At 37.8% G+C, this 24,977-nt stretch overlaps 1 protein-coding gene across 1 annotated transcript in view; it reads left to right on the forward strand.

Moving 5' to 3' along the window:
* Positions 1 to 1,336: 1,336 nt before the first annotated feature.
* nol4la (nucleolar protein 4-like a) overlaps positions 1,337 to 24,977 on the forward strand; it is an 86,871-nt gene continuing 63,230 nt past the window's right edge. The window contains exon 1 of the mRNA XM_056463669.1: positions 1,337 to 1,869. Within this exon, the coding sequence (XP_056319644.1) occupies positions 1,528 to 1,869 (342 nt within the window). The 5' untranslated portion in view covers positions 1,337 to 1,527. The remainder of the gene's footprint in view (positions 1,870 to 24,977) is intronic.

The raw sequence follows: 24,977 nt of genomic DNA on the forward strand, positions 1-24,977 counted from the left end.
ACCAGAAATTAATTTTAAACTAAATTTCATTTATTGAACACAATGAGTTTAGCATGTGTAACAGTATTTCATGGTGTTGGCAGCATAGCATAGCCCAAATATTTGTGGGCTATATGAATTTTACTAAAACAAATGTTGTATTGTTGTAAAATTGTTAGACTGCAAACCAAAATTTTACAGAAATATGGACTTTTATTTTGTGCCCATAATGAGTTTTATTTTAAAATGTTAGTTAGGTAGTCTATTGTTTTAAAGATTGAGAGAATCATGAGTTGGAGGGCTACTTTAATGTTAAATTATCAACTATCCCCTCTTTTGTTAATGGATTTACTTGTTGATGTAGCCTATAATTTTGTTTGAATATGTTGTGTATTATTGCAAAATTGTCGAACTGAGAAAACAGTAGTTGGTGGACTACCGAATACCCCTTATATTTACAAAATGGTATCCTTGTTTGGTCAGTAATTTTATAATGGAAGAAAACATTGAAGTCGTGGTGATGTATCTGCGGGTAATTATTAATATTATTTAAATATGATGGGTTGTTTTAAAAATATTCAAGTGATCAAGTGGGTCATTTTCTTTTGTCTGAATCGGAAAATGTCTTTTTGTTGCGACACCAGATACAGCCTACCCGCTTTGTAACCGCTGCGTCCACGCGCTGCACAGTCTACTTCCTGAAAAAAAAGAGACTGAGATAAAAAACAAAGCTACTACCTCGTTTCAGCTGCCTTTTATTTCTATCCAAACCACGGTAAACCTTTACATCATAAAACTACCAGTACATATTACATTTTGAGGATTATAAACGAGAAATGTCAATTTGGGACGGTCTGTAGCGTGGCGGCAGCAGTGCACGCGCAGGTCCGATTCAAACAGGTGGAAAGAGTGGGACAGTCCTAGCGCGTGACGGCGGCTTCGGAAGGGAGGCTGTTTCAACCCACTGAGCGTTTTTTTTTTTTGTTTGATGCCTGAATTTCAAAATAATTCAACTCGTCGCTTTCGCTAAACACTCTCGCGTCCGTGTGACATCAACAGGCTTGTGCCACATCCCGTGATAGAACGCGCAGTCTCGCGCCGGTCGTTTGAAAAAGTGGGCCGTTAAAGTCTGTTACGCTGAGCTCTTTTTATCCGGTTTGTGGGTCTTTTTTTACATTTACGGTAACGACCCTTGGGGTTTTTCCCACTTGCGCTGGTCCTCGAGCCGTTTACGCACAGGTGGGAGATACCCGCTTGGTAGGACGGCCCCCTCTCTCAGTTCCTCAGCGGATGATGTGTGCAAGTGACATTTGCCGTTGCGGTTTGGGACAGTAGGCGAGGCGTCTCTGCAAACAGGTGTGCGGCTGCCCGAACCAGGCACATATAATACGACTTTTTTCGCCTTGTTGAGCAGAGGTGGACCCCCAGCACCCGTGTCAAAGCGATCATCCTCGTAGCGGGACAGGGAGAGGAGGGGGAGTCTACTATCATTTTCAGGCTTTGTAGTTGCATTTGATCGTTCCGCGTAGGGCGCACAAAGAGGAAGGAATGGCAACTAAGAAACCATGCGCAGATTTAACGAAAAGGAGCCGAAGTCCCGTCGTGCTGGAAGCGGAGATGTTCAGCGAATTTCAGGACTGGTGCCTCCGGACTTACGGAGACTCGGGTAAAACAAAGACCGTCACGCGCCGAAAATATAACAAAATCATGCAGACCTTGCTGCAGAACGAGGAGTCGGACGGTGTCTATGTCGACAACAGCCACATCAACGCCAAATTCAAATTCTGGGTGAAGTCCAAAGGCTTTCAGGTCGGCAGCAACATCTTGGGCGAGCACAACAAGAAAGAGTCATCGGGGAAGCCCGTCCTGTACGTCCCTGTCAAGTCTACGGTAAAGTGCTTTTTCCAGTTGACTGTGTGTGAGTGAATTGTGTTTGTGTGTCTATGATTGTGAGACTTTAACTCTCAATGTGCTTCTGTAGCCCTCTGTCAATATGCTTCGGGACAGCGCTCGTTTGATTCCACCTACGCGCAACCCACATTGCTGTGCGCAACTTTTCAATCTTACACCTCGGGTTGACCGAGCATATTCATCCCTCACCCCAACCGGGCAGAACAGTCTTACTCCGAGAGCTGGCTGCCATAGCAACGCCGGTCCCTCTTAGCAGTAACGGCGGTGTAGTAATGGTATCTGACGAATTGGCATGACGTTGTCCTGCTGACGGGATCGGGATGTCACAGAAAATCACAGCGTGGCCCGTTTCTTTCCATCTGAGCAAATCGTGAGAACGTTGGTCGGGGCAGTGTGATTTTATTCACTTTGCTTTAACGTTATGTGTCGCTGGACGATTGGAGGCGGGCGAGCGCCCGGGCGCGCGCGTACGGTGAGCTCCCCAATTGTTGGGAACGTCGGGGCGCGGAGAGTTTTCCTGTGGGGTTAATGCTACTATATACCTTAAAACATGATGTAAATAAATGAGTATGAAGTCTGCGGGACTTCAGCTGCTCTCTTGGGCCACTTGAGAGTCTCGCGCAACATCCTCCTCTTGTGGGCATCTCATGACACTCGCGCGCATCCTGATCAATGTGTCATCCAGAGCAGTGTTAAACAACAATCGGCGCACTTTGAACAGGTGCACTCCGAAATGGGCAACTGTTTCACGATCGTGCTCTGTACACTGGAGAAGAAAAGCACTTGCATTGTTCTGTACCGGATGAGGGCGGAGCGGACGGTTGGCACCCGTTGCTCTGGTAACCTACCTGTTCTGCTCTACAATGCTCGCGTTTTTTTCACACATCCCAGGACTATGACAGAATCCATCATTAGAAAGACAGCCGGGGTTCATTTAAAATCAGCCCTAGGGCCTGGAAATGGACAAAATTTGTATTCTGAATATGTTGCTTTATAATTTGTTCAATAAATAAAATACATTTGGTCACGAAGCTTAATTAAACATCCGGTTTGGCCAATAATAGTTTTAATAACACTTTATTGGACTGCAATAATTGTGATGATGATTGCAGAAGGGATTGATGTTTTTATGATATGAGATTATAAAAAATGACCACATTTACAACAGCCTACAAAAGGGAGTGATTTACATCCCAGACTGTTTTCTTGAACACTAGGAGGTCCTCGACTACCACTGGTGCATTATGCCGTTCAGAGTGTCATGAACAGACACCATTTTGAGAATTGCCCTCAAGGGGTCCCACCAACAGACCTTTGTCTGCCACCCAGGAGGGACTAAATCCCCAGAGACTGGCACACCTCAGCCTGAGAAAAATAAGCATTCAAATTAGTGACAGAACTATTTTGTAATGAGCACTTTAATGACTTGTTTCAGTATTCACATAAAGTCCCAGTTGTTTCAGAACACAAGTAATCATGTCAACAGGAGCCACAAAGTCTTTTGATCACTTTCTACAAAATAAACATTCTTCTTCTTTCTTTTTTTTTTTGAAAATAACCAAAGCATTAGTGTCAATTAATCCTCGTTAGCAGATAATTGCTATATGCAAGCATTTGACAGCTCCTAACAGGCAGCTCGCAGCTTGCTTTTAATTTATAAGACTGTGTTAAGAAGAAATGAGGCAGAACTCTGAACAAAGTAATGTCTCCCGCCACTGTTAACCCTTCACACAGACGTGTGGGTTTAACTACCCAAAGGACGTCCAGTGAGCCTGTGGCAATTACAGATCCTCCACCCATAAATTGCCCCTGTAATGGAATGAATGTGCAAAGTCAGATGTGAAAGTGAAGTTCATGATTACACATCTGAATTACTTGTTGAGATGTACGGCCCTCCCCCCAACATACACGCACATCTCTCCACCCACCACCTTTTCTCTCTTTCTCTGAGGACATGTGGCTGATCTGAGGTCTGTATACACTGGCATTCACTATCATTATTTAACAGCTCCCTAATGCCGTGTTTGTTTTACCCTTCATCAGTCATTCTGTCCCTCTGTGGAGCCTCTGTGCATCCTAATACAGCCTCCCTTCACTGCATGACACATACACTACATCTCACAAATGATCTGTCAGTCACACAGATGACCAGTTCTGTCATATGGAAGAGGTTATCTGATGTATGCCCATATATATATATATATATATATATATATATATATATATATATATATATATATATATATATATATTAGTGTTCAGCATAATTATGTACACCCCATTTTGAAAATGAATATTTTTATCCATTTCTCAGTAAATATAGGCAATGTATTTTGGTGCATTTCACCTAAACAGATATATTTATTAAAATAATATTTTATTCAGCAAACATATTTAGAAATTGAAAGATAATACCATTAAATTCAAGCAAAATACTGCAAAAATAAATTACAACCCACAAAATTTCAACAAAATTGTTCAATTTTTTTGGTTGTCTCTTCCTCCTTTTTAAATTTGTATTTAATATTTTTCTATAACATATAAACTTGGTTAAAGTTATTTTGGTAGACCACTACACACACATCATTTAAAAATATTAAAACACTCAAATTATTTAAAACATTAACATTTGCAAATAATATGCTTAATATGTTTATAAATTCACTTTTATAAATTTACTGTAACGAAGACACCAAAATGGAACATCTTGTGTTTGGCTCATGATGACAAAAAAAAATTATGCCTGAAAAGATATTTCTGCCCAACACATCATTGGTCATCTTTTTTTAGTATTTTATATATTTGATTTATGTTGGCTGTAAAAAAGCTATTTTTAAAAAACTTTTTAAGGTCAATATTATTGGCCCCCTTAAGCTATATATATATATATATATATATATATATATATATATATATATATATATATATATATATATATATACACACACATACAGTTGAAGTCAAAATTGTTAGCCTTCCTGAATTATTAGCCCCCCCTGTTTAATTTTTTCCCCCAATTTCTATTAAATGGAGAGAAGATTTTTTCAGCACATTTCTAAACACAATAGTTTTAACTCATTTCTAATAACTGATTAATTTAATCTTTGCCATGATGACAGTAAATAATAATTTACTAGATATTTTTCAAGACACTTCTAATCAGCTTAAAGTGACCTTTAAAGGCTTAACTAGGTTAATTAGGTTAACTAGGCAGGTTAGGGTAATTAGGCAAGTTATTGTATAACGATGTTTTGTTCTGTAGACTATAGAAAAAAATAGCTTAAAGGGGCTAATAATTTTGACCTTAAAATGTTTTAAAAAAAAAATTAAAAACTGCTTTTATTCCAGCAGAAAAATCTCCAGAAGAAAAAAATATTATCAGACATACTGTGAAAATTTCCTTGCTCTGTTAAACATCATTTGGAAAATATTTAAAAAAGAAAATAAAAAAACTCAAACTTCAAATGTGTGTGTATATATATATATGTGTGTATGTATGTATATATATATATATATATATATATAATTATATATTGTAATTGTTTTGAATGGGATGCCTAGTTAAACTAGTTAAGCCTTTAAGTTGAAAACTAGCATTTTGAATAATATCTAAAATATTATGTACTGTCATCATGACCAAGACGAAAGAAATCAGTTAGCACAAATTAGTTATTAAAACTATTATGTTTAGAAATGTGTTTAAAAAATTTCTCCGTTTAACACAACTTGGGGGAAAAATATTAAAGAATTAAAATTTAACAGGATGGCTAACATTTCTGACTTTTATGTATGTGTTGTAAATTAAAAAGAAATGTTTGAGTAAATTTATTAACTTGCACCTAATTATAGGCTCAAAATTTGCAGTAGTCAAAATATGAAGCATGGAAGCTTTTTCATATAGGCCAATAAACTGAAGTACTTTCTCTCATGCCCACCCTGCTGTTGACCAGTCAGCATGCGACAAAGTGGCCAAGAACAAGTAAGCGCAACCATCCACACTTGTATGCACTAAGCAAGCGAGATGTTCACATCAGCATTATTATCTCATTAAAGACTGGAACAGTAGGGGATCCTTCCCAACCTGCTCTATGTACGCAAATTAGACAACAAACAAAGAAAGAAGAACAAACAAAACAGAGCAGAATAATAAGAGGAACAGAGGCAACCGGGGACCTTTTTACAGTAATAGGATACAGACAAAGTGTGGCACAATATCTCTGTGCTTCCCTTTAGTACCATACATGTAGCTAATTGTTTATATCGTGTACAACTTCGCTTGTTAAAACACAACAGATCTGGTGCGTTCATTAAATTGGATTTGGGCACGCTTTTTAAAAATGTTTAATTTCTGTGTCTACCTTTATTTCCTGCTTCTATTTTTGTGTCAAGAGACAGACAGTGAATGCTGTCGCTTATCAGTCACTCTCTCTTTATCATCAGCAATAAACACGAAAATTGACTTCACCCAGGCTGCTCTCTGCCGGCTCCCATCTGAACATTCTCCTCTCCGTTTTTCTCTTTTACCCCACCCCAATTGTGAGCAGTGTCTTCCCTTTCACCTCCCCCTGGGCAGCATGGAGCCGTGCTGTGGCTTGAAGCCCTAGTGCAGTGTAGGATGCAGAAGAGTGGCAGAGGGCCTGTCTGATGCAGCTACTCCATGCATGTGCCAACTTTAGGAAGGAGGGGGACCTGAACAAGCGGTTGTTTATCCTGTGCTGTTGAAGAGAAAATCCCTCTAGGATTTTGCGATTCTGCAGTCTTAGTCAGAATTTTATGCGAAATCATGTCACAATTGTTCTACGTTGTTGTAGATTTTGGGCTGCCTTAGATGCATTTTTTTTGAGTAGAGCCCAATCCCAATTCTATTTTTTTACCCCTACCCCTTCTCCTTGGCCTTTGAAATAGAGTATGAAGGGGAAGGGCTTCAGATTTTACCCCTAAAAATGGGACTCCACTACAACACCTGCACACGTCATCATAAGTCATTGCGAGCTCTCACTTCATACTGTATGAGATCAATGACAGCAATAAGCTTATAACTGTCCTGTGTATTTACACCACGGCCATATTCATTTATATAAACACACGAAAAAAACATTATTCCAGACACTGTAAAAAGGTCATTCCCAGCCACTAGTCTTTTCTGATAGGGTATTCCAGTGTCATCAAGTGTCAGATGTGAAATTATGTTGTGGGACTACTATACAATAGTTATAGCGAAATTTAGCAGTTTTTATAATTTTTTTAAAAGCATGATGGTAAAACACAAGTGCCATTATGAATGTATTAAAACAAGCTTGTTTATTGTAAAAAGTAAAAATAATGACATTAAATACAGTGCATTTCTTGACTTCCGCGTGCAGCCATTTTGCCTTTGTAAATGGTGTACCCCTTGGTTTCGAGTGTTTTTTTTAGCCCTACTGTAAATAATGTACCCCTTGGTAGCGAGTGTGGTTTTTTTAGCCCTACTCCTTCAAACTGATAAAAATTGCGACATACCTTCCCCTTCACGTGAACACACACAACGAGAGGTAGGGGTAAGGGCTAAGGGGTAGAATGGGAATTAGGCATTTATCACAACACATTTTTATCAAAAGTTGAGTTGAAGTACACAATGTATGCTTTGAACCAATCACTAAACTTCTAGGTAATTCATCTATTACTTCCAGTTAGTGTACCACTACAAACATAAAACATTTCTATTTGGACTAACATGCAAGAAAAAATGAGATTACTTAATATATCATGCTTTTTCTAAAAAACTAAAGTTTTCTTTAGTGACTCAAACTGGGCAAAAATAGCAATTTGGTGTACTTTGTTATTCATATGGCCACAGATCAATAATCAATAATATTTTTAGCAATAGTGGAGCAGACTGTTGTATAATTCACATAAATAATAATTTGTTGCTCTAAATCTCTCAGTAACTTCTAGTAAGATTATATTTAAGTGCTTTTATGATCAAAGCTGTAGTTTTAATTGTGGGCAAAATACAATGCAAGAGCCTACAATGATTTTTTTCAACACATTTTTATAACACAATAGTTTTAATATTTAAGTTATAATAACTGATTTCTTTTATCTTTGCCGTGATGGCAGTACATAATATTGTAGTAGATATTTTTAAGATACTAGTATTCAGCTCAAGTGCAATTTGAAGGCTTAACTCGGATATGTTAATTAGGCAAGTGAGAGTATTTAGGCAAGTCATTGTATAATGACGTTTGTTCTGTGGATAATGCGAAAAAATATATGTAGCTTAAAGGGGGCTAATAATGTTTACAATAAAATAGTAAAAAAAAATTAAAAACTGCATTTTATTCTAGCCAAAAAACCCCAAATAAGACTTTATCCAGTAGAAAAATAATTATAGGAAATACTGTGAAAATTTCCCTGCTATGTTAAACAAATATTTAAAAAGAAAAGAAGTCTACAGGAGGGCGAATAATTTTGACCTCAACTGTACATCATATTTGATTAAATATATATTAGAATATTTTTTCTAATGCTAATGATTAGCAAATATTTGATCTTTTGGCACCCTTCGTTTATTAATAATGATACAGTATCCTTATGGTGTTTCTTTGTTTCTCTCAGTGTTCCCTATATAAATGAGAGCCTAATGTTAGTTGAGGTCAAAAAGTCATACAGATTTTACAATATTATTGGCTATGTATAATTATCTCAGCAAAACAACATAAATATATAATAAATGCTGCAAAATTACAGCAATTTGTGAAAAAAGCTGCCGCAAAAGCAGTAATTTTAGGCTGAATCAGAAAAAATGTCTTGTGAAATCCCGTAGAGACTGAAGAGAGTTGTACTTTCACGAAAGAGAAAGAAATAGATCTGCTAATAGTATCTAAGTCGAACATCCCATTCTATTCTGTCAGCGCTGACTGGGCTCACAGCACACATATCATTCATAAAGCTATTAAATATGTATCTGTTGTGTCACAGGCCCAGTGTAGACTTTGTTTCATGAGAGTGGTGCTCAATTCAGCTGCAGGGCATCACAGGCCCGCTCTGCTCTCTGTCTGTCAAAGTCTTTCTCTGTATCACTTTAATATTCTCTCTCTCCCTCTCTCTTGATCTCTTTCTGCTCTTTCTCTTTGTTGGTGTCTTTCTAGTGAAGGGGAGTAGCTTCATTTATCACCTGTTATGTCCTGTGGCAAACACTGGGAGAAAAAACACACTTGTATACAATCAGACACGCAACGTCACATGTAGCTGTGACCACAAGTTCACAGGTGCTCAGAATTTGGCTTTTGGGCCATATCAGTTCATATCAGAGTTTTGTTGTTTGGCCAGATCAGGTCAGTCATGCAGATTTTTATTTGCCCTGCCAACAGTTTTAGAGCACTTTTGGAAAAAAAAATAGAACATTATTTATATATGATGTATATAATCTATACACATGCACTTATTTAGCTGTTTAAAATGTAAAAAAAAAGTTTAAATGATTAAAAAAAAAGAATTAATACGTAATTGCTGACATAAAATCTGATTTTGTAATGTAATGTGTACCTTTTGTGAAGCTGCTTTGGATGGAATATTATTAACTTAAACTGAATTGAATTGATAATAATGCCAATTCAGCATGTTAGCATAATTTCTGAAGAGACTTCTGAAAGTTGAGCTTTAAAAACAATGATTAGGCCTATTTGAAAAAGAAAACGCTTTAAATTTAAATAATATTTTACAAGGGCAGCTTGGTGGCGCAGTGGGTAGAACAAATGCCTCACAGCAAGAAGGTCGCTGGTTCAAGCCCCGTCTGGGTCAGTTGGCATTTCTGTGTGGAGTTTGCAAGTTCTCCCTGTGTTTGTGTGGGTTATCTCTGGGTGCTCCGTTTTCCCCCACAAGTCCAAAGACATATGGTATAGGTGAATTGGGTAAGCTAAATTGGCCGTAGTGTATGTGTGTGAATGAGTGTGTATGGATGTTTTCCATTGATAAGTTGCAGCTGGAAGGGTATCCGCTGTGTAAAACGTATACTGGATAAGTTGGCGGTTCATTCAGCTGTGGCCACCCCAGATGAATAAAGAGACCAAATGGATATAATTTTTTTAAATGTAATTTCTTATGTTCACATATGTACATATGTACATATATATATATATATATATATACACACACACACACACACTACCGGTCAAAAGTTGGGTTCAGTAGGATTTTTAAATGTTTTAAAATAAGCTTATCCTGATTACCAAGGCTGCATTTATCTAATCAAAAATACAGTAAAAATTGTGAAATGTTATTGCACTATAAAATAACGGTTCAGAAGTAGTTTATAATTTAATTTTAATAATTTATTCCAGTGATTTTAATAATGAAATTTCAGCTTCACAACTCTAGTCTTCAGAGTCACATGATCCTTCAGAAATCACTCTAATGTTGGTGCCAATGTTGTAGTGGTTAGTGCGTCGACACATGGCACTGCAGTGCTCACGGCGACCTGAGTTCAATTCCTGCCTATGCCGATCCTTCCTCTCTATATGCTCCCGACAATATCCTGTCAATACTTTCTACTGTCCTGTCCATTAAAGGTGAAAACCCTGAAAAAATTATTTTAAAACAAAAGAAATCACTCTAATATGAATTATTATTGTTATTATTAATATTAATGTTGTTATTATTAGTATTGAAAGCAATAATGACTAGACTCATAATTTAATTTGAAAATACATACAATAAGTTATAAATAAATATTTAATAAATTGGTATTTAACCATTTTTTTGCATTTAATAAATGCTGCCTTGATGAACAGAAAAATTTCCTTAAAAAATGTGAAAAAAACCCGACCCCCAAAAAAAACCCTGGTAGTGTATATGTATGTATGTATGTATGTATGTATGTATGTATGTATGTATGTATGTATGTATGTATGTATGTATGTATGTATATATATATTTTTTAATTTATTTATTTATTTTTTATTTTAGCTAGTCATTTATTTTTGTGTGTTGTATATTCACTAATTTCCATTACGTTTGTTTTCCAGAAATTATTAAAAATGAAGTATAAATTTTGCAGTAATAGACTGCTAAAAACTAAATAACAAAATACACAAATAAGATTGAGATTTGAGATTAATAGCTGTAAATATATTACCCTAACATATTTTGATAGAGCCACATCTAATGAGGAAACTCCAATAATGACCAATCAGTCATTTTAAAATTCTCTCACAGTAGACTGTTCTTATTGTCAGAGATTCTTTATAACACATCTTACAGCCTTCTGCATTTGCACCAAATAAGCATCAACGCTGCTCTACCAACACTCGCACACTTGTTTTCCCCCTTCATCTATGTCCCTGTTGATATTCAGAAACTGATGAAGAGTCCAGCGAGAGGGAGACTTTTTAAAGATTTCCCTTATTAAGGGGGCAAAGGAGAAGAAAGGATGCTGCAAGATTTTAAGTGAGGGAAATGATTGCTTTCTGTTGCTATGCCAACCGAAACAGAAATATCCTCATAGCTGTGTATGTGTGTGTGGCAGAGCGAAGGTTTAGTCAGTGTTCTGCAGTATAGGCCTATAGCGAGAGCATATTCTGAGTCTGTAAGCGGGGGGATATCTCCTGGTCAAGCATACGAGACTCACTCCTGCCAGTATTCTACTGAGGGATGATAGAGGTGCAAGAGAAGCGCACAGGTGTTTCAGAAAATCGAAGGCTTCTTACATCATTCCTGTAACCTAATGTGACTCATCGGTTAGAAATTTCCCTGTCAGATGAACAATTTTTTTTCAGACTAGTAAAAAATTAAATATATTGTGAATGATTTTGCTAGCAGAGGTGCTGAGTAATGCAATGGCCAAGCAGTTATTTATGCAAAATATATATTTTAAGAAAATATAAAAGAACTACAGAACACTTCTTCCCTCAAGGCTGATTTATACTCCTGCGTCAAGCGCATGTATATGGTCTGGCGAAGTCTTCGTGCGGTCGCATAAGGCTGCTTTTTATATATATATACCCATGGTGCCTGCCTTGCACGTAGCTGTTCATTTATACTTCTGCGTGCTGTTTGTGTTGCTTTGCTATAACACTTCCGAAATGCGAGCTGGAAGTAGGTTATGTTATTTTCCTCTGTATCGAGTTTCTGCGTAAGGGTTTTGTTTTTCTGGACGCTACCTTAAATGCACAAGTAGATAAAACTCGCTCATTCAGTGACAAGAACCGGCGGAAGTGCAACAACTTAAATCATTCGGTAAATACAAAACATCTGGAGCTCCTTCAAGGGATTCAACACTTGTAAACTTTCGCTCCATTGGGCTCGCGGCTCTCAGCACCGCCTACACTGCTGAGTGTAGGTGGTGCTGAGAGCTGTCAGCCCGATAGAGCGAGTGTTCACGTGTCGACTAAGCTCCAGGGACCTCATGTATCAACGCTGAAATGAATGTGCGTTGGTCCACGCCAACTTCGTGTCTGGCGTACGTGCATTTCTCGTGTGTGTTTGTTATATTTCCATTGGCGACTCCTAGAGGTAATTATGTTAAATTGCACACTACAAAGTATCTTTGAGCCGTGCAATACCAGCTGTATGAGACGGGATCATCGGCATGTCTAGCAGGTATATAAGGTTTCCATACCATGCAGTTGACCAACCAAACATTAAAGTGAAATTTGCACGCACATTGAGGACAAACTTGCAAATAACACAGTTTTTCTCCGGTCTACCTCTGATAGGAGCACCTCCAATTCACATTCTGTGAAGTTTCTCTTTTGCTTGCTTTTGCCATTGCTTTTTCGTTTGGTTTTGCCAAAGTGGAGTCATTACCATATTTATTAGGGGGAGGAGGCAGGGAGAGGGTTTTGCGCTCGTGCACGTGCGCTCAGTTTCACGTTAATTCGGATGTACAAAGAGAATATGCGTGGGATTTCGCGTACGCAGTGTTTCATACATCTGATTTTTTTACTGCGTACGCACATTTACAGCTTTGTGAGTACGCAATGTTTTAGTATGAATTCAACGCAAGTCTTCGTACATGAGGCCCCAGATGTTTTGTGTTTACACGTCCGCCAGTTCTTATCTCTGAATGAGAGAGTTTTAGGTCATGGTAGCGTTCGGAAAAAACAAAACACCCGCGAAGAAACTCGATACAGAGGAACATAACATAACCTACTGCCAGCTAGCGTTTCGGAAGAGTTATTGTAGAGCAACACAATCAGCAGCTGAAGTATAAATGCACAGCTACGTGAAAGGCATGCAACGGCAATTGCTTGACACAGAAGTATAAATCAGCCTTCAGACAGACGCTACAGATCTCTTTATGCACTAAAACATTTAGGCATAATTTTTTTTCCTCAGACGATCTCAAACTTAAACAGCTAGCACAGCAGTAATAAACAATACAGTATTATTATTGTGTTTATGGTTTCTATAACCTAAAAGTAGCTTATTTGTAAATACAAATATGTTAAAGATCTCATGAAGTGCTTTGAAATGTGCATTTTTTTGTCTTTGTTTGACGTAATCTAAACTGAAAAATATACACATATAGTAGAGGAACATAGAGTAACCCCTCCCCTTAAAAAAAGCAGCCAGTAATGTTTTGAGAGTGGTTGAGCTCAAGGAAATGAGAAGCATCTCGAAGGGGGCGGGACATGTCAGATACTAGAGAGCATTTGATTGGTCAAGATTTGATGAGAAACTGAAATATGAGGTGACATGAAAAAAAAAATCAATGATCCAGTTAGGTGGAGGTAACAAACTGCACGCTTTTTATGTTTATTTCAGTTTTATATTTCCAAAATGCGAATTTTGTCACTGTTTTGGAGTACACTAGCTAGTAGATATCCCTAAAACTAATTCTAGTTCGTCTTATTTTTTGACTTATTTAAATGTATTTTCTGTTCTCTTGTGTTAACATGTGTATATTCTCTGAGCTCCTGTAAAGCACAAAAAATTCCTTGGCGAATAAAGATCATTCTGATTCTAAAAAGGAAGACAGAGGACATACAAAACAAAAAACTAACAGTAACAACCTGCAAGTGTGCTTGCAAACCCTTTTTTAAAATGATTCTTTGGATCGGAGAACTGACACCTTTTCCAAAGCAACATTGGGGTCAGCGATTTTCATCATAATGTAAATGTGTGTGCGTGTTTGCGTGTTTGTTACTGTGTACCCTCTCTTGCTCAAAGCTCCGGGTCAGCAGAAGGCTGATCTGTTCAGCTAAACTCTCAAGAGACGCTGTTGTCCGGCCTGCGGGGATCAGGAGACACTGTCCTCTGTCCTGGAGGAGTTGCTTCTCTTGGCGACTGAGCTCAAAAATATACACACATCCACCCAGATGACTACTGACAACAGTGCACATATCCACACTTAAACGCGTGAAGAAGAGAAGGACTTAAACTGTAGCCAACTGCATTTCGACTCCATTATTAGCATATCACTGAGGAAAAAAATCAGGCAAAAATCTCATTATGATAAGTGATTAATTAGCGAGCGTATCTGGAGAGAGCCTTGGAGAAAAAGGGATCTAAACAGACCTTCCCTCAGCTCCCCTCCCCACCCCTCCAAACCCAGAGACACTCTCTGCTTCAACAGTGGCCTTTTATCTACCAGTCATTTGCATGAATGCTAACAGTTTTGCATGATGCATTTGCAATAGCAGGTTACAACATGAAAAGCCCACAGAGCGCCCTGTGCTGCTGTCCACATGCAACATGTAACAAGACAGCCACAATCTCCCCATCACAAAGACTCTCTGTGACTTGTGTACTTCATTAGTACTGACTCCAAACTTCTTAAATCAGTTCTGTAAAGAAAACTATAAACCTCACCAAGGATAAAAACTGTAATGTTGTGAAATATTATCATTTAAACTCTTTTTGAATAATTCTAGTTAAACTAACTCTGATTGAATATATGTATAATAAGATGTATAAGCATTTATGCCTATGATGGCAAAATTGATCACTGAGCAGTTATTAGTCCAATCCATAAGAAATCATTCTGATTTGCGATGGTTTTTATTATATAATTCTGACGTGCAGCTTCAACATATTTTTGAAGCTCTGCTTTTTTTCTTTTAAATTTAGCATGATAAAAACTATATCTTTAAGTCCTTGCTATCATTCATTACTCATAGAAGTTTTTTGTTCTTTGCTTAAATCAAAGAGGTCCAAACTAGGGCCCGCGGGCCAAAATTGGCCCATGGTAACCTTTGATTTGGCCCGTCATCCCATCTGAGAAGAGAGGGAGATTTTTGGGGAGGGTTGGGGTTAATGCCTTTAATAAAGTCATTTCTAATTTAGCATAACCTTCCGTTTGATAGTTTTATTGATAGCTACAAAAGACACACGAGTTATATTTCAATTAAATGTTGTAAATGAATATGATTTTATTTTTAAAATGAATATACTGTTGCTCATCAGATAGACCACAATTCAGAAGTCCTCAATGGGCAAATCAGAGGCAGGTGCAGCTTGACTAGTGTATTCAGCATTAAACTCTATTGTGTTATAAATGGAATTCTTATGTTTTCATTATATTAGGTTCATTATAAAATAAAATGAAAACATATAATGCATTAGTTAATATGATTAAAGTAATGTTTTCTCTTTATTTTTTAAATGAATGAGGAAATTATCCATGGCAACTTGTAATACAGCTTGATATATTTATTTTCGGCCCACAGCCCTCAATCAAGTTTGGTTTTTAGCTCTTCATAAGAAAAAGTTTGGGCACCCTTGGTTTAGATGAACATGTAAATATGTGCCGTGCACTTCCCAATCTATTATAAAATAAATGTAACATTACATTATATTAATTATAAAAACGACATTTAGGAAATCACCTCATCATAGTGACATCATTAAAGCAATATTGTGACAATTGTGTATACCCTTATGATATTATGTATGACCATAATTACAAATCAAAATTCAGGTTCATTTAAATGTATTATGTGGATTTTCCCATATCAATGATTTTCCTAATTCTAGTTCACATTTGGAGGAACTGTTTTTGCTATGCTCCAATGGTTTCCATATTGATTTACGAACTGTTTGAATGTCTAAAAACTAATGGCAGTTCAGATGTGTTTACCAGAAGTAAATTTTTCCAGATTGGCCAATTTGGCAAACTGTTTTGAAGTCCTGTATAGCAATGGTCCCCAAACTTTTTATCACCAAAGACTGATCAACTTTACAATTTCACCCTGGTGTGGGTGTACGTAGATAACTAGGCGACCATTATCCATTTTCTTAGAGGATGACAAGCTGACAAAATGTTGCTGCTACTCTGATACAAGTTTTATTTATAAAGAAAATGAAAAAGCACTGCAGTGTTTGGGTGTTCAGTGTTAGTCTGAGATAATTGGTCTCCTGAAATGTGTTTACTCCATACCAAGTATGAAGCTGATCGGTTAGTTCTTTTCACGTGACTCGCGGTGCGCTTGCGGTGCGCTTGAAGTGCCCTGGAAGGCGCAAGCGTGTCTGCGCGCCTACATTGCACAAAATGAACTTGCACGTGGAAAAGACGTGATATATGAATGGTCCCTAAATGGCCCTCTTCATTGGCAGTCTTCTTGCACAGACATGCTGGATTCACCTGATTTGTTCACAAATGAGTTGCGGATCCATTCCATGGCAGTTGTGTCCTTCACTGGGCTTTTCCCCTTCACAAAGAAACTTTCCAAAGACGTCTGGTTCTTACTCATTTTGCTAGCTCAGATGACCGAGAAGTAAGCGAGAGGTCATTTTTCAGAACAAAAGTTCCGATTTAGATAATAAATAAGACTTAGGCTTAATTAATGATTTCTTGTGCAGCCCGGTACCAATTGGTCTGCGGACTGGTACCTGGTGGTTGGGGACCACGGCTGTATAGTATTCAAAACAAACTTTTTCGTTTGAATATTTAGTTTGAAATGAAAATATACTTATAACTAGCAGCTCTTAAGTTCTTTTAAGTATACCGGGACGTTTATTGCTAACGTTACATTCCTAAAAGTGTCAATATCTTTCAAAAGAAAACTGTTTGGCCCAAACCATTTCAATCATTGTGTATGCAAGTTAAACATTGCTTAATAAAGTCCAACTGCACATTTTATACTAACAATTGTTGCATCTTTATTGGATCTAAGTAAAAGTTTAAGTTGTTAAGCTGCTAACAATAATTGCAGAGGACAAAAATAATTACCACATTGGTCTCTCAATTTACTAAGAACTGTTCTGATTGTGCTACACACATCCACACGCACACACACCGCCTGATTGACCCACTTCAGTCTGTCTCTTAGAAGTGAGAAGCCTCCTACTTGAAATGGATGTTTGATTCAGAAGTAGGTGATCTGATCCACTATCCTCTCTCTTCTTCCCATCCTTCATGCCATTGTCTTTCTGAGATTTTGGGTTTGACAGAAGTAGAAGTAGTCTGAATCTATAGGAATGTTCAAGGAATGGACACGTGAAGTTCGGGTGCATGTATATGATTATGTACATTGCCAGTGTGTGTATGTTTGTTTTTGTGTGTTACGCATGTTCTGGTGTGTGTGTGTGTGTGAGGAGAGAGGGTCGCGGATGGTGCTGCTCTGGTGTTCCTCCCCTCGGCTCCTTCTCTCTGTTGCCATGGAGAGACCATTCTCCTCTCCCATAGGAGAAGAAATTAACACCATTTTTAACTGGCTCCAGGGCCTCCCCCCTACCAGAGAGAGAGAGAGAGAGAGAGAGATCCTGCAAACACACACTCGCACACCTACACAGATAACCACACACAGACACAGTCCTGCTACACGCTGCCTCCCTGAGCGGATCATGTATGTGCGAGCGAACGAAAGCTCTCTCCATCTCTATTCTGGGAGGATGCAGCTTTGGGACAAAAGAGTGTCTCACTCCATCTCCCCCTCCTCATATTCACCCTCCCTACCCTCTGTGGCACTGTCTCTCTCTCTCTCGTTCTCTCTCTCTCTCTCCTTTGTAATTAACTGCTGCAGTCTCTCATTAGCGTTGTGATCCTGTCCGGTTGTCTCACTGTCTGAACCCCCCCTCCCCACCGCGCAATTACACCATGACACCAGGGTCATGTGACCCAACAGACACCTCCGAGCATGAACACAACACGTTTATACCCACATGCAAACAAGTGTTTCATTTTTTTGTGCTATGCCGTTGCTTAAGTTTGAGGTTTTCAAACTAGCCATTGTTCAATACTGACTAATTCTTTCATTTTTTGGGATGTTTTTCACTATAGTGCAGAGAGGACACATCGGATGCTTAGTGGGTGTGGGATCAGAAAGGACCACGAGCCAGAACTCAAACTTTGTCAGCGCATCCACGCTATGTGTCAAAATGCAGCCCACAAGGCTATTGGCTGTGACAGTGCCCTTCAATCTTGATTTTAGTCATGCATCTCAAGGAAATTCTTGGATGAAACCTAACTTTTTGGACATACTGGGCGAAAAAAAAAGAAACTTTAGTTAGCTATAGCAATTAATATAATATGAATGTAATAGCAATTTTGAATTAGACTTAAGAATAATCAAACATTTAAAATTTTATAAAACTTCACTCATTCTTTCAATTTCTTTTAGTCTTAGTCTTTTTATTAATCTGGGGTTGCCAGATGAACTGCCAACTTATCCAGCATATGTTTTACGCAGCGGATGCCCTTCCAGCTGCAACCCATCACTGGGAAACACCCATACACATTCATTCACACACATACACTACACACAATTTTAGCTTTTGCAATTCACCTATAGCGCATAGGTTTGGACTTGTGGGGGAAACCGGAGCACCCTGAGGAAATCTATACGAACACGGGGAAAACATGCAAACTCCACACAGAAATGCCATCGACCTTGCTGTGAGGCAACAGCGCTGTGCCACTGTGCCAATATTTGATACTGGTCTTTCTGGTTCAAATACTGTGCCACTTGCAAAATGTATTTGTCATATGTTAATTTTTTCAAATAATCGATATTAGGGCGAATCTGAAATTTCGAAATTTTATTTTTCTGTGATTGAAAATTGCGAAATTAATACAGTTTCACAAGATAGTTTCAATGGCTCTATTTGACGGTTTTGTGGAGTTTTAACAGTATTAAGTCACGGAAAATTAATAAATATTTAAATACAATTTTGTAGCTACTGGTCAGCTATAATTCAGACTCAACATTGTATATCTTGCGATGTGACTATTGCAGATGTGCATGTTGTGATATCGATGCTGAAACGATATTGTAACTTGAGGATGCTGGATGACAAAGTTATACTGTATATACAGTATAGTCCATGTAATCAGTCTTTGAGCAGCTCCCAGCTGTGTGTGTAATCAAAGAAGAACTGCAATAGGTGCGAGTATGTGGTGCATGACAGGATTTGTAGTTCAGATTTGTAGTTCTCCAGCGATCTGTATAGACTAGATCACTGGTAATTGTGACAGATATATTGTGCAGCCCTAATCAATATTGGTTAATATAATTATATATTAATAAAATAGGTTAATATAATTAATCAATATTATTGGTTAATAAATTACAAAATCAATTTTTTAAGGATGTTTCAGTTGATGTGAGAATAAAAATATGTAAGATAATATAAAGTGCAAATCCCCTATAATACTTGCAAGAAGCTTTATGTTTTGTTATTATTGATAATAAAACAAAGTCTTTCCGATTCTGTCTATGATACCAGGAAATTCTGACAAAAGTGTTCTTTTGGGTCTTTTTAATATGGCATGAAGATATATAAAAAACATTAATAAATATCTTGTAATAATAATAAGTCAATTATTATTATTATCATTATTATTATTATTAATTCTATTACTTTAAGTAATAGTTTTGATTATAAAGAATCTTGTTCAATACTATACTTTAATATTTTTTAAACCACTAGTTGTAATACTGGCCATTGTGATTTGTCAATCCGCAAATGTGTCATATTTGTTAAAATTTCATACTCTGTGAGTTGTAAAATGTGATTGCAATTGTTTGTATTATAAAACGTTCCCTACATAACACAAAGGTGTAATAACAAATGCAAGTATTTTATAAATAATTCATAAATATTGTAGCTTAATGTACAATAGCTTGTCAAGCAGGGTGTCTGCTGGGTCTTAAAAAGTCTTAAATTTGTTGGCGCCAATGGTGTAGTGGTTAGTGTGTCGACACATAGCACTCCGGTGCTCACGGCAACCCAAGTTCGATTTCTGCTTCTAGGTCCTATGCCGATCTTTTCACTCAATCTGCTCCCCACACTTTCATGTCAAATACTCTCTACTGTTTTATAAGTTGAAGGTGAAAACCCTGAAAAAATTATTATTAAAAAAGTCTTAAATTTCAAAAACAAACTTTTTGGCCTTAAAAAGTCTTAAATTTACTGAAGTATTGTGTTGTAGGTTAAATCAATTTAAACAGGTCTTAATTTTGCTTTGTCAAAGTAAACCTACTCAATCGAGCCAACATCCATTCAGTGACCAACAATACATCTCAATAAAATCAAATTTTTTATATTTAAGTTTTTATTGCAAAGAAACACAATTCATACCAGCTGTTATGACATTTTTACAACAAATCCCCCAAATTAAACTCCTTAATCCTCTGATTCCTCTGAAAAACATTTTACAATACCGGGCCATTATAAAAATCCTTAGTCTTTAACCCTGCATAAGTCTAAAATTTCATTCTTAATGGTCTTAAAAAGTTTTAAATTTAACTTGATGAAGCCTGAAGAAACCCTGTCAAGTGATGTCAGCAGAAAAGAAACTCATTGCAAACAAAGTTCAAAGATTAAGACATTTTTGGAATAATATGCTCTGAAAATATGCCATAGGAAAACGAATTGGGTCAGTTCAGATTTATGTTGAGTTTAGCAGTGTGCACAACAATGTCAGATATGCTGCTTGACTACCACCCTGCAGGAGCGGCACATCAGATGCACACACAAATTATTTTTAAGGGAGCACAATTGAGGCCAAAGCTTTATAGTGACAGACTAATGCAGATGACAGTTAATGATCAGTTGTGTGTGGGTAATGTGGGTGCAGGGAGTCAGATGGAGCTCAGGGAAGAGCAGCACCCGTACGAGGAGCTGAAAGCGTCCGTCACACCCTGTCAGAGAGAGAGAGAGAGAGGAGGGGAGAAAAAGAAACGAGTAGCTGAATGAGAGGGAGGGTTAGGAATGAGGAAAGAGTGAAGGGAGAGGGAAAACTGTAATGTGGATTTAATGGAAGAGTATGGTGAACTTGTAGTGGAAGGATGGTGAGAGAGGAGGGGGAGGGATAATGGGGGGGGGGGGGTCGCAGGACTGAAAAGAGGAGATGAGAGGAGAGGAAAGGAACGGAAGGATTACACTTCATCTTTCCTTGACCTTCATGCACAAAGATTCATACACAGCACCCCTGCCCCGTAACCCTCTTCTAAATCCCTCACCTCCCGCTGAGAAAAAGCCTCTCTACAATTTGTAGGTCCATACCTTTTGCTGGGCTCACAGGATGGAGATGGGACTTTAAGAGGTGACCTGTTATCAGATTTGCAGCAGGCTGATCTGAATCGCATGCTTCACTGAAACACTTCTTTTCTCTCACGCACACACACACACACACACACACACACACACACACACACACAAACACATGCACACACACGCACACACACACACACACACACACACACACAATTCCACTCTAATACAAATATTTCCCCCATTATCCCTCAAGCACTATATCATTGTAATGTGTTATGGCAGATTTAACAAACAAAGCAATTCATAAATACACTGCTGTTTATTAAGTGGCCTGATAGCAGACAACACTCAATTTGCACCACACTAATGTAGTTAGCAATGTTCACTAAGTCTTGCAGCGCTATATGTAAAGCTCGTATGTAAAAATGTTGAAATTCTAATTTTTCCATATCAGGACATTTTATTATATATTATATTAATTATCTGATCTTTTAAAATCTAGAACATAATAACAATAACATATAGTATTAACAAAAAAAGCAGACACTTCTAATCAAATGCTTTAACTATCATTGGCTGAAGATTTTAGCAGTTTGTTGGTCTGGAGCCTTCAGATGTGTGTTAACACGATACCCATTATACAGCTAAAGCTTAGCCAAAGCAATGATCTGCAAACACACCAGCAAATCTATAACAGAAACACCTGAAAAAAGTGAAATAAATCGATGTGTTTATTAGTCCAGTCAAAGTAAAGACCTCGCCCTGACTGAAATATCTGATAACATCATACAGAAAATGTTTACGTTAAAAAATTACTGCTTAAAGTAGATCTACAGGCATCTGAATCAAAGGGTGTCACCCATGACTTTTCTATCTTGGTACTTGGTCTATCTTGGTACTGACAGGGTGGAAAATATGGAAAACCATAAAAGAGTCCTAACTAGGTGTTAGGTGTCCTAACTACTTACATGACTGTAGGTGAGTTAGAATTGAGCCAGTTGTGCTATGCACATAAATAACAACTTAAATTGTGTCGCTTGTGGAGAAGAACTGCAATAAAGCGATTTTTCCTGGAGAAACTGGTATGCCTTAGCAACCATATATATGTATGTCTCATTAAGTGCCATTCCTATGGCTGTTATACCCAAGATGTAAGCCATATTTGAACTGTTTTACAAAAGGTTCCCATTATTGCAGTAGAGTCAAATTAAGCTAAAGTTACATTCAAATACAAGTTATTTTACAGTACAGACCCATAGTTAACCTGGTGAAAAGGGGTGGTTCTTTTTTCTCAAAAAGTGGACATTTTTGCAATTATACAGCTCATTTTCTATTTAATTATCAAATAAAAAATTGCATTTTAGTGACATTTTAAGCACTATTCTGAATTAGCTTGTCGGTTTTCTGAGTTAGCTTTTTGACTGTTTTAGCCAAAATATTATTTAAATCGATTTTAATATGTTCCGCTTTTGGTGCTTCACACCTTTTTATTGGTAATTTTTTGTTTTAAGAATAAGGTCTAAGATTTAGAATAAAAGTTACTTTGAAAAATGTTTTCTCAACAATACAGTAGCGTATAATGACTTCTCTTATATCAGATGCACAGCTGGATGTTGGCCTCATGAAAAATATTTGTTAGTATTCACCAAAACTGATTAGCTAGTCACACTGAAGTGACAGCCAACAGAGGATTCTGCTTGGTCTTAAAACCATTTTCGATGGGTTATTTTCACCATTATGGCAAAGCAATCAAAATAGGACAAATGAGCTCATGTATAGGACAAATTCTGGACCTTTGTCAGTGAGGGGTGGGTCTTCCGAACCACCCGAACCATCTGGCAAAGGGCCTGCAGTATATAAACATGGTTAATCTGCAGGTTTACAGATAATAGGTGATGTCTATGTGTACATGTTTAATGAAGTGTATTTGTGTACTTAAGTGTGTGTGTTGTCCTTGAGGTCCTCAATGATTGGCATCATCTTTTCACAGGTCTTGGATCCCATCAATGGCGCTGCACAAACTCTAGTGGCCTCGGGATGGGCATCCCCAGGTGGAAATAGAGAACAATGAATATAATTAGCATAGCGCTGTTCATAATGTATTTGAATAGGAGATATTAAATGCATCTTATATAAATTAAGATAGGAGTTTAGGAAACAAACAAAAAGCATAGAGTTATTTCTACGTGGTGCATTAAGACAGGAGGAGTGTGTGTACAGGTGGTTTGTCATGCCCACTCAACTCATGGAGCAGGATTATGTGGTGTATTAAGTGTATGCTTTACTAAAAGATAGGTCTTTAATCTAGTTTTGGACTGAAAGAGTGTGTGTCTGAGCCTCGGACATTATCAGGAAGGCTATTCTCGAGTTTAGTAGCCATAAATGAGAAGGCTCGACCTCTTTTAGTAGACTTTGCTATTCTGGGTACTACCAGAAGGCCCAACATGTCCTCTGAAGCCTTTTTTATATGACTTCTTTGATTGTTGTATGCTATATAATCATTAGCTGGCTGAAATCAGACAGCTAATGATTAGGAACTGTAATGCGTTCAAGACTTGCCTTGAATGACTTTAGATGATTATATAAGTGCACACCCTAGAAGGTTCATGCTGTTTTATGTAAAATTACTTGTATTGTCTGTCTTAGGTTATGTATATAGTTTAAGTATTTATATTATATGTATAGATAGCAGACCCCTGTTGAATAAAGGGACTAAGCCAAAAAGAAAATGAATGTATAGATAGTATAGTTTGATTACCCATCCAATATGTTAATTATGAATAGGTTAAAAATAGCTCTTACGTCCAGTGTTGTGTTCATGTTTATGATTGTTTATTTATGTAGCACCATAATACTGCGAGACACGACATTTCGTTTCACTGTATGTCCACACGTCTCACACATGACTCATTAGCCAATCAGAATCAAGCATTCAACAGGCCTCTTGTCTAAATTGCTTTAGTTTATATGAACACTGATCGCTTATGTGAAAAGATTAGGTTAATGCGCTGCAAACATACCACTATAGTGTCCTACTGTCCAGCTATATAGGATTCATGCCCTTGAGGGTTTCATTTTCAAAAGCATCTGACATGTATATATGTATGTAATGTGTAGTGTTTGGTGTCATATCGCTCACGTTCTCATCTATCAGGCCCTCTTTACCCTTTCAAATATTTGCTAGGGCTCTTTTTTTCTCCATCGGCCCATGCATACGTGCATGTGTGTATGACCCAGCTGCCTCCTTTCTCTTGCCCCCCTCCCTTCACTGGCCCTGTGTGTGTACGACTGTTCAGAGACTCTCTGTCTGTGTCTCTGTGTGTGTGTGTGTGTGTGTGTGTGTGTGTGTGTGTGTGTGTGTGTGTGTGTGTGTGTGTGTGTGTGTATGTGTGTGTGTGCACGACTGCCAGAGGGGGTGGGGGGTCGGGGTGGCCGCTTGCCGAATCAGCCCCTCCAGTCTCCTAGCAACAGAGCTGTTTGGAGCGGGACGGGTGAGAGAGGGAAAGAAAGAGAGAGAGAAAAGCAGAGAGAAAGAGAATAGAAAGGATAGAGGAGAGGGGGATTGAAAAATATGCCACATCTGGAAAAAGCCAAGGCTTGCAGGGTCTCAAGAAAAGAGAGAGAGAGACAGATAGAGTTTTAGAAGGGGAAATGCTGATTGCTGCTGC

Source organism: Danio aesculapii, chromosome 8 (genome assembly GCF_903798145.1).
Source record: "Danio aesculapii chromosome 8, fDanAes4.1, whole genome shotgun sequence".
Taxonomy (NCBI): Eukaryota; Metazoa; Chordata; class Actinopteri; order Cypriniformes; family Danionidae; genus Danio; species Danio aesculapii.